The sequence below is a fragment of the Gavialis gangeticus genome, unplaced genomic scaffold, assembly GCF_001723915.1.
Source record: "Gavialis gangeticus isolate Ggan-Ray unplaced genomic scaffold, GavGan_comp1, whole genome shotgun sequence".
Classification (NCBI taxonomy): domain Eukaryota; kingdom Metazoa; phylum Chordata; order Crocodylia; family Gavialidae; genus Gavialis; species Gavialis gangeticus.
This window is the reverse complement of record NW_017728995.1, coordinates 7,800,317-7,817,172: the sequence shown is the minus strand read 5'-3', so window position 1 is coordinate 7,817,172 and position 16,856 is coordinate 7,800,317. Positions and strand designations below refer to the sequence as shown.

Here is a 16,856-nt window from a genome sequence, read left to right as displayed (position 1 = left end):
TCTCCACATCAAGAGGGTTGTGACCGTTATTTAGGGAGTAATTACAAAGCCGCGAAAGGGATGGGTGGTCGCTAGGCTGGCTACACAATGATTTATTGACTCCGCTTATGTTTGGAGAGTAAGCTTTCTTTCTTCTCCCCTCTAGACCTTGCATGCAGAGGAAGTCCAACCAGGGCAGCACAGAGCTTGCAGTGGCACACAGCTTTCGTGCATGGCCCCGCTGTGCCCTGTCACGCCAGTCACACACGCTGCACTCTGGAGAGCTGGGAGAGGGCAGTAGGGTGGGGAGCACAGTGTTTGCGACCCAGGGTTTGCAGCCTGCCTGCTCCTGACCGGAGTGCTCAGCCACCTGCAAATCCCCGCCGCTGGTGACCAGCTGCAAACCCCTCCTCCTGGCCAGAATGCCTGCCTGGGGAGTGTTCAAGCTGGCTGGGGGCTGAGGGAGCAGGGAGGTTTGCAGCCAGCCAGGAGTGGCAGGGGTTTCCAGCCAGCCAAGCACTTCAGCCGGAAGTGGGGAGGCTGCAAACCCACTTCCGGCCAGAGTGCCTGGCTGGCTGCAAACCTCTCTGCTCCCCCAGGCCCTAGCCAGCTTCCCCCCCAGCCCTGCTTACCTCCAGCAAGAAGAGTGAGCCTGAAGCAGCCTCTGGTAAGTGAGTGTGTTAGGCCCTGCCTTCCCCTCCTGGCAGGGTTGAGGGTTTCCTTGCCCCTTTTGCAAACACTTCTTGTAGGCTAGAACTCTGTCAGCCTGCAGAGCTCTTTGTGAAAGGGGGAAATCCATGGGTTACTCTTCTAAAAGGAAAAATCCATGTTTTCTCTCATAAAATTGGGAAATCCATGGTTTTCTGTTTTCCGTGGGAAACAGGAAACCAGGATTCCTGGTCATTACCTATATATTTTTGAGAACAGTTAATGGGAATTGCCTGGGCAAGTAATACGGAACAGGAAAGAAGACACTCCCAAATATGCAGGTGAAAGAGTAAAGCTGCAGTTTTGTATTAGATCACATTTGTTCAAAAGCTGTGCAATCTTTTAAAGTAAAGAAATACACAATAAAATAACTGCGGAAAAGTGAGGATTATAAACATTTCATTGTCACAATCAAACCGTCATTTGCTTATGACCTTTGCTGACAAAGGCAAAAGAGTCCAGCTTCTGAAGAAAGACTCAATGGCAAGGAGTAAGGCCACAACTTTCAGAACTGGATGTATTCAGTTAAGCTCCTAAAGTCACTTTCAGGCCCTGGCTCCCAGGCATGCGGAGCCTTCTGACATCAGGACACTTATTTCAGTGAATAGATATGGTTCTAATATTTAGTTGCTGTCACTCAAGTTTAACGTTATTGGCCCTTGAAGAACTCGCTACCTGTTCCTGAAGATTCCTCTGACCCATGCTTCTACTTTGACTTTTAAATCTCTGGGTTTTGAAATAATGACTTAAAAAAAGGTTCTAAAAAACCCAATTACAAAACCTGGTTTTGACTTTGCTGTCCTTTTGACAATATAGTCTACCCAACTCCAAACACTCACAACTCCTGGCAGTGATGTTGATTTTGACATCGCATCAACTAGGTAGGTTCATTTTTGTCTCAACTCCAATTGTGGGAGTTAAGATTGCTAATGTGAAGTGTGAATCGAAGCTGTTAATGCAGCAGCTTCTATTAGGCACCCAAAGGGTTATACACAATGATGGGATATTGCAAACTTACCTTTTTGACTTCTTTACTTGATCTAAATGTCTGTGGAACAAAGGAGTCGCTTTCAATAGCTTCAATTTCTTTTACTCGTTTCACTTGTTCTACTAGGGTGGCTTGGTCTACAAAAGAGGGTATAATGTCAGTATATGTTAGCGTAAGCTTATGATCAATGCTGTGCCCAAGCAATACTCACTGAATATATTTTACTACTCATGAAATATATACCAGAAAAGCCTTCTGATGCATGCTAAAATATTCTGTTATACAGAAACATCCATACTTTATTAAGAACAACAGGAGTAATTAGGCTATTATTGCTTAATGTGTGATGTCATTCATGATGTCGCCATAAAATTTTCTTATAGAAGCCCATACAGGATAACTGCAGATCTGCAGCATGTAGATTTACTGGAAAAAAACAAGGGATCTTGAATGCTCAGGGTGTATACCTCTGAAGTGTTAAAATACTACTATTAATTCTAGCTTATATTTGACTTTGATGTTAGTACAGTCTTCTTCCTGTCAACCTTCTCCTCCACCTCCTGTGGAATTATTTAAAGTCATGTATCACCAACAGTAATGTCTTTGATTGATATAGCCAAAATACTGAAAGCAGATTAATTATATAACTCCCCTCTATATAAAACTCTCAAATGTTCTGTGTGCTGTTATGATAATCAGTTGTTTACATCGTGTGGCTGTGTTGACAAATAATTTCAGCTGCTTGTTTAATTATGAGAGTAAAATTTCCCTGCAATATTGGAAGACTTCAATTCATTGTGAGGCTCTCAAATGATTGCATTTTGTACAAAAAATGTTACAAAATCGTATCTTCTGCTAGGCACCTGCGAAAAGCACAGCTTCAAATTTTATTTTGAAGAGAATACACCTTATTGTGATGCATCGGGTACTACTGGAGCCCTATAACAAGAAATACACAAAACCTATATGCTGAGCTATCATCAGGCAAATATTTTTTCTATTGACCTTTAGACACAATGCCATTAAAATGTAACTGGTAAGAAATCAGAAGGGAAATACTAAAGCAGGGTTTTACATATTCTAGGTCAAATTCATGCTCTACTTTACCAAAACAGAGATGCCTTAAAACTTCTCATTAAAAAGGGGATTGGAAATTAAAGCTGAGCAACAGTCCAATATCATCTTCTTTATGTTATATTTAAGACTTTTAATACTTTGTTTGAACAAAGTAAAAAAAAAAGTTAATTTACATATATGGACGTACCAGAAAAAGTCTAATACAAGCCATGACCCAAGTTAGATATGCTTGAGTGGATACCAGCTATTAAAAATAGATAAGAATATAGCCTCCCTCCTCAAGATACACACTGAAAAACATTTATACTACTTGGAAAGTTTTGCTTTCGGTGAAGAGACTGCTTTATTAAATGCTCTCAGATTCCTGTACTGTTTAGATATTTGCTGAAAGTTTCTCAAAATGCATGCAGTATTTCATTCATACATTCAATTCACTTCATGATAGAGATGCAGCACCATCCACCAGTCTTTCAGAGCCCATAACCAAAATGCCATTAGCTGTAAGGATAGGTCTATGTTGCTACCTGCACCTAGGTCCATTCTTTAGCCCAAACCTACCCACTGTTTACAGTGAAAACCCCTCAGCTCATCCCCACACAGCAGTCCAGCCCATCCCCACCAGTTTCAGGGCCAGAGCTCCAGCTTCAATATAACCCAGCCTTCCTGCACAGTACGGGCGACCCTTGCCATTTGCAGGGGACATGTTCTCGTATCCCCTGCGAATGGCAAAATCCATAAGGCACTGTGCTCATGAACACAATGCCCCGGCAGCTGGAAGGGATGGGACAGGGCTCCGGTGGTCACGGCCAGAGCACAGCAGTGGTGGTGGTGGTGGCGGGAGCCCGGCGGCAGCAAGTGCAGAACTCCCAAGGAGCTCCTGTAAGTGCATAAAGTGCATTTAAAATGTAGGTTCAGCATTCAGAAATATCTGAAACCACAAATGCTGAACCTGTGAATAGCAAGCATTTCCTGTACTCTTCCACAGATATAACAGGGAATCTGCCACCAGTCCTTTTGTATCCCATTCTTGTCTCTACTGCCTGTAATGACAGCCAGGCACAGAAGAAAAGACAATTAATGGGGCTCATTCCTAGAAAGGTCCATTTGAGTTTCCTATTCCTATTCTTTTGGGAATCCATTTGTTGAATACTTGGCTGTCCTGTGCTTCTTACATGCTGCCACTGCAAAGTAATACAGACAGGGAAAACTGCTTTGGTGGCTGGGGGAAGTTAGGACAAGTTATGTCACCTCAAAATAGAGTAGTAGTCAGGTCCTAGGACAGAGTCTTCTCTTACTCCAGAAGAATCTGCAGTGATCTGAGTGTGCCTTAAAAGCAGGATTATGATGAAATTCCTTTATTACAAGGAAAATGCAAAAGTGGAACGAGAGGTTTGATGCTCTTCACCACTAGTTCAGAACATAGTGATCTGCCAAGTCATGGACAGAGATGGCCAGGTACAGTTTGCAGGTCAAGAGATAACCAAGGTTGCTCTGCTTGATGCAGTAATATAAAGACCAGGTATATGCTTGAGAAACAGTGACCCTGAGACGGAAAGGATGCTTTCTGATGCTTGGAAGATGGTTTTTTCATGAAAGGTCCTGCTTCTGTGCTAGTCCTTCCAACAGCCTGCATGTGAATTGAAATGTTTTGATTATGATCTTTGACTCTGATATGGGTAAGTTTTGTATTCAATGAACTCCTCCAAATAATATTCCTGAGGTGAGGTGCACACTACAAATTCCCTTTGATCCTTTTCATGGCCAGTGAAGATATACATCCTGCTCTACACACACTTCTAAATCCAGATATATATAGCAAATGTATCATTGCTTTTTAATTTCCTTCAGGGAAAAAATAAAACCACTCCATTCTCTTATGCAATTCAATGGAAACTAGCCTCAGACAATATTTAAATGATGACTGAATGAAAGTTTAAATGAACAAAAAAAATACAGAGTAGCTATCCAATACCCAGGTACAAGAAGTACAAATTTCATAACTTCATTTTCATCAGCCAAGCATTACAAAAACATTTTTCTAAATAATGACTAGTTTGTTTCTTTCCTCACATTAACATCTAAAAGAAGTGTTTGTGCGGGTGCCTCTCTCATTTCTGCTTCTGCTCACACTCAGTTTACAGCGCTCCTGATCTTCCCTAGCTGGTCCCAGGTACAGCTGCAGTGGCAGTAAAATCTGGGCTCTACCCATGTAGGTAAAGTTATATACTATTTATATGTTAACTGACTTTTTCTCTCCATCAAATTTGTTTCTGAATATTATCTATTATGTTTATTATGGTAATATCCTGTGACCAGTCAAGAAGGGGACTCCAGTGTGCTAGGCACTGTACATACACAGAGAAGAAGTCGACAGCCCTTGAAGTGAAGACCTTTCTGTAATAGACAGGACAGACAGAAGGTAGGGAAAGATGGATCATGAGTGTCTGGCAAGTGTCATACTGGTTCCACAATTTTTTTGTTATGAAATTATTTTTGCTCACAGTTCCATCTGAACAGAGAAGGTAAATGGCAAGAGAAGGGAAGGGAGAGGGGCCAATACACCTGGACATGCCAAATATGCATAAAAGCTATATATTGATCATTTTACTCAGATAAGTGCAGGAAACATTGCATCTGAAAAGCAATTCTGTAACAGCCTCAAGTAATGTACTCATATCTGCCATCCTAATAATCTAAATCTAATTCAAGCCGAGAATGAGATTTTCACTGTTTCTTTTAATAACTGAAAAATATTGTATAGGCACTAACATCTCAGAAAAGCTAAACTATACTCATTCTCTTAGTTCATAATTTTAATAAATATGATGATTGGAAACCAAATGAAATAAACATTTGCCTTGCTAAACAAACACTATATAAACCCATAAAACACTCATGTCCCAGAAAGTCTGTAGGGCTTATTTTACTACTGTAAGAATGGGGATTAAAGTTTTTAAAAGATGCTAATCTGATCAAAGTAGAGTGCAGAGGCGCGCGGTGCCTATAACTCCTATCTTTTTACAGGAGCTTTGAGTTCTTCAGCAGTAGTCCAAAAGGGGATACTGATAGTTGGGAAGGGCCCTGAACAAAGATGCGCTTGCACAGAAGGAAGGCAGAATACACTCAGGTACCACTGTGACAGTGCAGCAGAAAATCAAGAAAAATAGATGATTCAATAGATTTCAGAGAGAATGGAGATGAATGCAGATTTAAAAGTTCAGTTGCTCAATTCTTGTATGATGCATCTACCACAGTATTTAGCCTTTTATGGTATATTACATGAATTAGATGCAAACCCATAGTAATGACAAGTTACTAAGAGAAACAAAAGCACTGAATGTTTTTAGAATTACATTAGTGATATTAACTTGGTGAAAATGGACGGGAAGGAAGCATAATCCATTACTGTATGATATTTTTGACAAACACATTATTGGTAGATAAAATGACTTCCATATGTTACTTGTCAGATGTCAGTAGAAAGGATATGCATTTCATAGTAAAATCAAAAATAATGGAGTCAGAAAGCTAAGAGGCTACAGACAAAAAAAAAAAAAATCAATACTAACTCATTGCACAGCAAGTCCTTTTACTGTGGACCTACTGAAAAATACAACTAAATATTGTATTGGTGATTGTTGATGGCATTTTTTATAAATAGGCTAGCTCTTATTTCTATGATAAGAATTGCAATTAAACTCATTTTACAAACAATTATCCTTTTAGTTTATTATCAAAGGAGAGAAAAAGACAAATACACAGAATAATACTTAATAAAACTGTAAGATACAATTGGGAAGTCTTTCATGTGATGAGCTTGTTTTAGTCCATCTGCTCAAATCATCGGAGTATCAACACAATTATTGTAGCAATGCTGCACTAAAAACAGCAGGTGGCATTATCCTACAAGTTAAGGGTATTCAAGCCCCAAGCCCTCACACCACCTAAAAGCAAGACAAGAGAAGAAACAAATCCTCGTCTGTCCCCCACCCCCTGAAATCCCAACAATTCCAACACCCGATTACCCCATTTGTTTCACATTTTTCTCCTTCTGAATTCTGCCTGGAATTTTAAAAGCCGTAAAACCCAATTCTTCAAAATTATGACCATTTTGTAAACCATCCACAAATCTGCCATAAGCACCTCATTTTATTGCAAAGTTTTCCTTGTGTAACAGAAATACTGCTGCACCCTTCACTAAGATAAACTATAAAAATAAACTGATCTTTATGTGGTGCTAACCAAATGTAAATGGCTATTCTTAAAGGGTTTCTGATTAAAGAATAATACAATGTAAGTATATTTCTAGACAGTGTTTCATGTTTAACTGCCTGGATACTATGGTAGGGCCTACTGTCACATGTTTTTAATTAACTTATTACAAATCCATTCTATAAAAGTTTTATAGAAAAACACTTTTTTCTGATCCTTTGTTTATAAGTTATTTTCAGCTAAAAAGAACTAAATGATTATACAATGAAACTGCTCAAATCCAAACTTCTGTCAAATAGATTAAATGAACCAACTGAAAACAGAGAAAAATACCCTTGCTTTTAGTTACAGTAAGCTTAAGGTTTACTTGTAACATTGCAGAATTTTCAGAGAGAAACATGATATTCACATTTACAGTGTCTTTGAAATACCACACATCTTTAGTAAATCAATGCAAAGGTTCCTCAAAGGACAAAACAAGAATTGTATGAAAAAAAAGACAATAACAGGCTTCTGGAACAAACCAATATATGCCAAGTCATGTGAACTTTTGCCTAAATTAGAGAGGAAAGGCAAAGCTGCATGATTTAGTGACATTAACAGTTATTAACAGACATTAACAAATTAAAATACTGTAAACTAAATTAGACAAAAAGGCAGTAGTGTAAGGAAAATTTCTGCCCTGGCAATAGGATTGTGTAGAACAGCCTGTCTTTACCATCTCTAAGGCGAGGTTCAAAAAGCCCAATGCAGAATCAGTCTGAGTTACTTGGTTTTGTGGAAGTGGTATAGTTCTGATCACAACACACATTCACCCTTGGTTGGCGGGGGGATGGGGATGTATGTGTGCAAATCTTAGACTGGCTCTGCCATTTTAAAACCAGTCTGTGTGACAAATTTTTGTTCTGTTACTGGCATAGACTGGTTTTATGTGCCAAAGTTCTGTTCTGTTATGGGTATAGACTGGTTTCCAATCACTTATACCAGTAAAAGTATAATGTCTGTACCTGTCCTAAATGTTATGCATATCACCTTCCACATTCTTAGGTGGCACACTGAGGAAGCACATGCTTCCCCCATGAAGATAACACCAGCCAGAGGCTCACCACACATTTCCTATGAAGGAGAGCTTCTGCAAAAGGCCTCCACACTATGGGTGAAATGCACCTCAAAAGCAAAAGGCTGTCCTGTGCTAAAGGTCTGTTCCCACTGATTGCCAGTGAAGAGTAATCCACCAAGCCATGTAATAACTATAATTTTAACATTTTCTTAATAAAGTTTTAAATCCATCTTTGCCAATGCCAGCCATGATTCACATAAAAGCCAGATGATTATGTACAAACTTTACTGTAGTTCAGTTCTGCATCTCTTCTCTGACACTTCAGCTAGGGAGGTAACAGTGGTGTAATCTGTAGAATGGGCTCTTGTCATGGGAATGAGTCCAACTAATTCAATGAAAAGAAACTGGCCCAATCTAAGCCAAGATTTTTTTTAGCTGTTTAGCTAAATGTTAAAGTGTCAGTAATATTAAGAAATAATGACTTTCTACAAAAGTTCAGAACAGCTGTCTTGATTGTACAGGTGTGTTTATTCTGGTGCAAAGTTTGTATGTTATAAACTCTGAGTTGCTGTGGTCTGTTTGGGTATATTTCTGGGCTTTCTCAGGGTAACATTCTGTGCTAAATTACATCCCAAATATCTCCACCAACATTTATCGAATAATATGTTAGCTTCAGTAAAGGCAGAATCTGGAACCAAGATTTTAAATGCTGATTTTCTTTATTATGCCATTTTGATGGCTACAGTACAAGAAGGGATACATTTAATATGCTGAAAATCATGGAAAAAGCTGTTAGATGTTTATAAAATTTCCTGAAGCTCTTGGCCCACTTATATTGCCATTACTACAAAAATACTCTCATGTTATTTTCTTTTCGTGATTCGGCAGGTCTAAAAAGTAGTTAATTTTCTAAATTGACAGAAACAAAGAAAAGCCCACTCCAAAATGAGCAACCATGGCTTGAGGCTATATATTTCATTTTTAAACCCAAGCAGCATTTTACTGCCAACTTGTATTTTTCAACTTTAACTACAGTGATTCAAACAACATCACTATAATTTAGTTTTCATTCTGTTTTTAAGCAAATCTGGATACTTATTTTCTCAATGCATCAAGGAGAAAAAAAGAAAGGAATTCGTAAAGAAACATCATAGGAATCTCAAAGGATCTAAGTTTTGAAATCAACTGCTATATAAATCAAGAACCTTTGAGTTTCTCTTGCAGCTAAATGTTTAAAATGGCATTGAATTGTTATTTTTAAATCCACCCAGTTTTCTGTGTATTTTTAAAAATATACATATTTTTAATAAACAAAGAAAAAGTCACTATCAGCTAATAAAGTGTTAGGAAACAACACTAATGTGTTTAAAGCTGCTGGATGTTTGCCTTGTTTAACAGACAGAGTAAAAGAAACCAGTTTTAGTTGCTCCAGATTAAAAAGACAGAATACAGACTCCACCACTGCTGTTAGCTGTCTATTTTAATTTTGGAATTCTTATTGACTCTAATTAAAATTCTATAGATGGAAGAGCTGTATGTTTCTAAGGAACTAGCCAGTGAATGCTGTCTGCCAGCCATCTCCAAACACCCCATAACCACACACAACCAGCCTGTCAGGAGAGCTAATGCAGACATTGCAGGGCACACCACATTTGTCACTGTGGCTAATATCAGAGATACGCAGCTCTTTTTTCTCAGCACACAAAAGCAAGATATGTAATTCAATGCTCAATTTACCCTTGTCTCGTAGGAGATTTTTCCCCGCTAATTGATAGAAATTAAGCCATTAATCAAGCCACTAGCCATCATTCAAACCAGGGAAGATGAATACAAACTTTCATCATAACCACCTTCCCCATTTTAGTGTTCATTAGCATTAATTTTTAATGCAATTATGCTATTCTTTTACGCTGAGCTCATAAATTACTGCTCTTTTGTTGCTGGTTGGCCTTGTAAAATCCAAGGTAATGCTTTGTGCTCTGATCTTAAAGGCAATTACTGGGTTCTTCTATCTTTTATATATCTCTATATCCCCAATAACCTTTATATAATATGTACACATTTGTGAGTATATATATTTATTATAATAATTTGTATATATTAAATGTATACACAATTCTGTTTTACACACATGCACATATATAAAAGAATTCCCACGTATAGCCACACATAATAGAGATATAAACATTATATTGGGATAACGGAACCTAATAAATGCTTTTAAAAGGAGAACAAAGCATTCTTATGTATATATAATATATAAACATGCAAAGAGAGGTATGAAATGCACAATGATGAATAGAGGAGGAACACTTGAAGAATTTGGGAAGTACCTATCGACAGATACATGCTGGATTGGATAGCTGAAATTCTGCAGGGGTCTGTAACTTTGGATCCTGAGTTTTCATTTATGCTTTAAAAAGTCCCGTTTATATTAGAAAATCAGCTACTGCACATATACAGTGATTTCTTTCCAATGTGTAGTAACATCAAAAGATTACTTATGAGATATTGTGCTTAATATGCGCATATTAACAGTTCCACAGTATTGTGCACTGACACGTGGAACCATTAGGATGCTTGGTGTCAATGAACTGTAGCTGTCATACTTTTATTATCGTCCATGCAGCAGTACCTCAGTAACACATCAAGAAAAGCACGCAGGGCCTAAATACACTCTGAGCCACTCTCAAAGCATTGACTATTATGTAAGATAGGTAAAAGAAAAAACGAATTTGCAGTAACAAGAGAGTTGGACTTTTCCTACTGTTTTAAATAGATCAGGTCAGCTCTACTGCTGGTGTGTGGAGCTATGCTGAGTTACACCACCTGAGGATCTGCACCGGAGTCAATAAAATACACATTTAAATCACATTTAACGTTGATTTTAGTCAGCCCAACCAAGAAAGTTCTCAGCTAAGGCAGACAATCATCCCACAGATCCAGTCTGGTTTCTCAAGTAAATACTCGCTCTAGCACGTGGCAAGAACATACAAAATATTGGCACAACCCTTGTGAGATCAGCCAAAAAAAAGGCTCCACACAACTGACTGTGGTTTAAGAAACTGGATGCGATTTTTGTTCAACTTGTTTTATTAAACTTAAACCAAAGAACAGTTTTCTGAACTTCCCCATTCGTCCACTGTATTTCAACATTTTCCCAAATCAGGCCTTAAAGAAACAGGATTTTAGTCATAAGACTGGCCCCTACCAATATCTTCTAACTTGCTCCTTCTACTTGTAAAAGAATAGGGTGTCATGAGGGATGTCTCCAATCTGTTTCAGCATTAAAGAGTCCTACAAAACTGAAGAGGTAATAAAGAAGTACCAGTGGCAATATTGTTATAATGGAGTTTCCTTAGAAAATAAAACATACAACCTAATAAACTACCTATCCTTCATATGACATTTCATTCACATTTATATTTTCTTGCACAGACCCTACAAAGATGAACAAATGCATGATGTGGAAATGCAAGTCATGTGGTAAGTTGCAGAGTCATTTGAAGAAATAAATACATTTTGTAACTCTAAAGTATCCCATCTTGGCCTAAGGAATCAAAACTCGTGGAAGAGGTGATATCTTTTATTAGACCAACTAGGTATTTGCCAACTACGAATCCATCCACTATGGGGCTTGTAACATCTTAAATTGTAGAGTGACTTCCAAACTTTGTAAAACAAAGCAAATAAATCCACAAATGGGATTCCTTCTTTCTGCCTCTGCCCATGAACTCGGACGATGGGTCTAAATTATAAACGTCCTTTGGTCTAAACACTCCTCATTTCTTTGTCTATTATATCACATATGCATACTATACCACAGTAGATAGAACAACTTTCTTTTAACCAAACATGTTTTGACGCCTTGTGATTTTACCACAATCAATCATCCTAAAATCAGGAAATGACTTGAAATTTGCAAGAGGGTCCTTTTTGGGGGGAGGGAGGCATCTTTTGTGTTTTCCACAAAAATCTAGCCAGATCTATTCAACTTAAAAGCTTTTGAAGAAGCATATAGTTTGCACATGCCTGGTTGAAACTTACTAGGTTTTAGATACTGACATTTCTTCACTAGCACGCTCGACATTCCCACAAGTCATGCGACTGCACCTGCCACACTTACAAAGCAAAGGAGTACCATATTTTCTCACAAAGAAACCACTGCTTTTCCCTGCAAACCAGCTGGTGAAATATGAAGGTGCATACTGTATGTGAGAAATGCAGCTCCCCAGGGGTCTGGAAATGTGGTGGGAGGGGAGCATTGTCAGTGCTAATTGCCACTGCTCTAGGATCCATGGAAGTGCTGCCACTGCTCCCCTGCTGCCAAATATCTGGACCCATGGGAAACTATCAGCTGAACGACCCAACCCCGTGATAGCGCTGGCACATGTGTTAGACTTGGGGCCACATACCACACTGAGTCAATGAGAAAAAGTGCTTGATCCATCAGAAGCCAAGGCTGTAGGCTGGTTTGTCTGCTGCTTTCTCTCCAGCTGTGGGGGGAGGCAGGCAGTGGTGGCCACAGTTCAACTCCAGGCACCAGCCCTGTCGACCTTCCCTTTCTGCTGGCGCAAAGATGGGCCAGGCCTGGCAACAGACCAACCCCATGCACCTGTCTGATCCAGCATGCTGGGTCAGCTACAGTCTATGAGCTGGATGCAGAGCATGGCCTGCGACCTGGTGTACCACAGTGGGCTGGCATGTGGGTTCAGTCCACTGCCAGACCTGGCCCATCCCTGCACTGGCAGAAGGGGAAGGTTCTCAGGGCTGAAGCCAGGAGCTGAGCTGTGGCCACTGCTGCTTCCCTCCCCCTGTCCTGTACCCCCATCAGTCAGAGAAAGCGACAGACAGAGCAGCTTGCTGCCCCAGACTGCAGGTGTGCATCTGTTGCTGGTCAACCCGTGGCTGGGGAGACAGGCAAGCTGCCTTCAAGAATGGTTTCCCCTTCCAGTTGTGTTCGTGTGCAAAGCCAGATGCTGTCAGGAAAGTTTCAGAAGAGGTTCCCCTCCCCCTTTCCTTTAAGCTACTGCTACTCAGTTACTTACCTAAGATTTTTTTTCTTTCATGCTCCCTTTCAAAAACAAGGTGCATATTATTCAGGTGTGTATTACATGCAAGACAATGTGGTATTCCCCAACTCAAGGTTACAGGCAACAAACCAGACTTTCCATCCACTGCTGCTGCAGTTCATGCCCTTGATATGGAACTAGGCACTCATGTCTGTCCTTCACTTTCAATATCTCCTGTGCTAGTGCCAGATAGGAGAGAGGATAAAACCATAACATCTGACACAGAAAAAAATCAGACAACACAGACAGGGCAAGGAATCTAAAGGGACTGTAGCAATGGGGGAAAGAAAATTATATGCGAGTATTGTGACAATGACTATGGCATATTGGGCAAGAGATCTGCACTGACAGCTCGTGGAGCAAATAGGGATGGGATTAGGAGCCAACTGCCTGCCTGTAAGGAAAGGTAATGAGATTGAATGAGGAATTGGGAGATGAGGCAAAGACAGGGTTGAGGAGGAATGTGGGTAAATAGGAAGGAGGAGAAAGGAGCTGGGATATAAGAAGAAGATTGGGACAATGAATTGCAGGAGGAGATACCAGAAAAAGACTGATACTGGAAGAGCCCAGAGAGGGATAATGGGATGATGAACTGGTGGAGAGCAGGGAAAGACAGACTGGATGAGAATTAGGAGGAAAAACTATTTGGCATCAGTTGGACAAAGAGACTGAAATTACAAGCGACAAGTCTGAAGAGCAAGGGCTGGGACTGGGTAGGTCAAAATAATGTGACTAGGTCAAGGAGCTTGGGATGAGAAAGAGAAAGGATGATGACAGGTTGGAGCAGATGGGAATGGGTCCAGCTTAGGGGAAATAGGCAAAAAAGCCCGTGCCCACACTAGAGCACTGTTCTCCAGGTGCCACTTGTGGAATGTCCTCAATTCACTTTGAGAGAGAGAAACCAAACCAAGAACAAGGAAATTATACACCAAATATAACATTAAAAGAATATTATTATTATTACAAAGCACTCACTCAGAAGTAATGTAACGCCAGAGCTGAGTTTGCCTCTTCAGCTCACTTAGCAGGTCGGATACTACATTTCCAAAGAATGCCTGTCCTAGTGCATAAGCTGAGGATTCTGGTCCCGCTTCTGTCACATTTCTATCTTTTCAAGCTCTCTAGCATGCATTTATCTGAGACAATCTATTCATTCATGAGAATGGGCCTTTCCATAGAAGGAACCACTCTCTCCCAGCATTTTATGGGTTTTTCTTTAAGATTAAGAGATAATCATAGGAAGTAAAGAAGACCACATAATGGTGACTCAGGACAGAAGAAGGATCTACTCACTTCCCATGTGCTTTTCATTAGTGCTATGTATATACAAGCTGGTGGTACACAGAAGGCAACTGGAAAATTGAGATGAGTATGAGAGAAATCTCTTCTAAGATCTGGAATGCTCCCCCCTGCTCCCTGTCTAATTCCCAATTGTTATTGGAGGCAACAATTATAATTAATTTCTTCTCCTCAGTTATGGAGGGGACTATCATCTTGGCATATTTTCTCCACCCCCAATATACAGGGCCCTTCAAGGCCCCTCTCTAGATGTGAAAAGGCTTTTCATTCATGTAAGGTTTGCAGATTAAAGCCTTTAGAGCATCCATCAGCTTTCTGTTTTATTTGGCATCAGTACATTAGGTGAAATAGTGTCCAAGAAAACCATGACTAAGTAGCTGACTCTATTATTAAAAAAAATTCTTAATGAGCCCAACTCTTCAAGGGAAGGACATGTGGTCAGACATTGCAGCAACAGTATTCGGTCTTAAACTGGTTCCTCCCAGGCATTTTTACCAAAACCATATGGGAGTGGCCAACATAGTTTTACAAAATTCTTGGTCTCTCCATCTTAACACAGGAATACAGGTCAGATCTATCAGTGTTACAAAATCTATCTTACTAGAAGACTAGACTAAGCAGTCTGCTATTCCTTTCCACAGCTCTTAATGTTTTCAGAATGTCTCTGTAAAAATATATGTTTTGTTACTGTTGCATCTCCTTACCTACAGCACCGAAATAGGAAAAGGGTTTATCAGAGATGCACTTAGAACTGTTCCATCCTCAAGAGGAGAGATCCAATTCACGTGCATATTTTCCCATTAGAATTTTTACCTTTTTATGTATATTAAGATACTTTTGTTTCCAACAAAGAAAAAACTGAAAACTGAGTGGCAAAAATAAGCAGTTCCACTGAAATCAGGGAGACCTCTCACATGCCTGAGTAGCAAATTTAATTCAAAGATGTCAGATTGATATGAAACATTAGGTCAATACTGCATAAAGTTTGCATGGATAATAGGCCCTAAACCAGGGGTGGGTAAAATGCGGCTCAGGGGCCGTATGCGCCCCCCCGCCCGGCCATTCAATCCGGCCTGTGGGGCCCCTAAAAATTTAAAAAATGAATATTTATCTGCCCCTGGCTGCCTGTCATGCAGCCCTCCATGGCTTGCCCAAACTCAGTAAGTGGCCCTCCACACAAAATAATTGCCCACCCCAGCCCTAAACACAGTCTCTTGTAGCAACTGTTATCCAGATTCATAAGTCTCACTTTGTAAAACTCTAAAAATACAGATTTAAGAACTGCAATGTCTGTTTTCATGTATTCCATATCAAACCATTCCAAAATCTGTTAGTTCACTGAGTTCATACTGACTGTACAGAGTATTAATGATTTGAGCAACACTGACAGGTCAAAATATATATTTAAAAGTGGACTGCAAAGCAGAAGGAATAAAACCATCCTTTTATGGATATACTAACAGCCGCAAAGCTTCTTTCCTGCCCTTTTAACATTTGAAATATCAATAAATATCAGACCCACACAGTATTTTCTTTACTGAAGGAATTTGACAAAGACTTTGGAGGATCAGGATAGATGACAGGGCAGAACCCCACAGCAATAACTGAAAGTATAAGGACATGGAAAACAAACTAAAAACAAAGCTGACTATTTTTATGCACACCTAAGACAGACAAAAATACAAAATGAAAGAAATCTTTAAGTTAAAAGGACATGTGCTGCTACTCACATTTAAGGATAATAATATTACTGACTTACAATCTTTGAAAAAAAAAAAAAATCTTATCCTCCCTCTCTGGCAAGTTCATATGTTTCTTGTGTTTCTAATGGAAACTAACATAACTGGTTTTAAATCCTATGCCTGTATGCTAGACCACTCTGTTACAAAGCTCTAGATATAAAATTGTTTACTGCTGCTACAGAGCCAGCACAGGCATCTTTCACGTGCTTGGATGAGCCCTACAAAAAACTGGCTGTTATTTAAAAAAAATCCAAGTACCAAACTTTATTTTAATTCTTTCAGGATATTCATTATAATAACTGAACAATTTATATTTATAAACTGATTATTTATAGGATATTATTTTTATACTGACCAAAGAAACATGCCGGGCTTTTGGACAAAGGAAAAGGCACTGTGTATATTTATCTGAGACTCAAACCCCAGAAACATAAATGTATTTTATTGCCTTTTCCATTTTTTTTCAACAAGAAAACAAAAAATCTCTATTTAAACACTGAATAAAGCACTAAAACCCAAGACAACAGCCTTCTGGGAGCATTAAAGTTTACATATTCAATCATGTACAGGTGTCATTGATATTGGGAGAAAACCATCATCTAACAGGCTTGCATGTGTTCAAGGCTTTTACACACACAGGCTAAGTATGAGAGTTCAGCGTGTGGGGGAGCGCCTTGCTGTACCCTCCTAGAAAGATCGGGGTTTCTTGCATTGTGTCA

The 16,856-nt window shown here is 39.4% G+C and overlaps 1 protein-coding gene across 2 annotated transcripts in view; it reads right to left on the bottom strand.

The window, feature by feature from the left end:
• The window catches only part of RSRC1 (arginine and serine rich coiled-coil 1), a 363,612-nt gene that overhangs the window by 7,597 nt on the left and 339,159 nt on the right, over positions 1–16,856 (bottom strand). For both annotated transcript variants that reach the window (XM_019503205.1, XM_019503206.1), the window contains exon 8: positions 1,706–1,812. In XM_019503205.1, the coding sequence (XP_019358750.1) occupies positions 1,706–1,812 (107 nt within the window). The remainder of the gene's footprint in view (positions 1–1,705; positions 1,813–16,856) is intronic.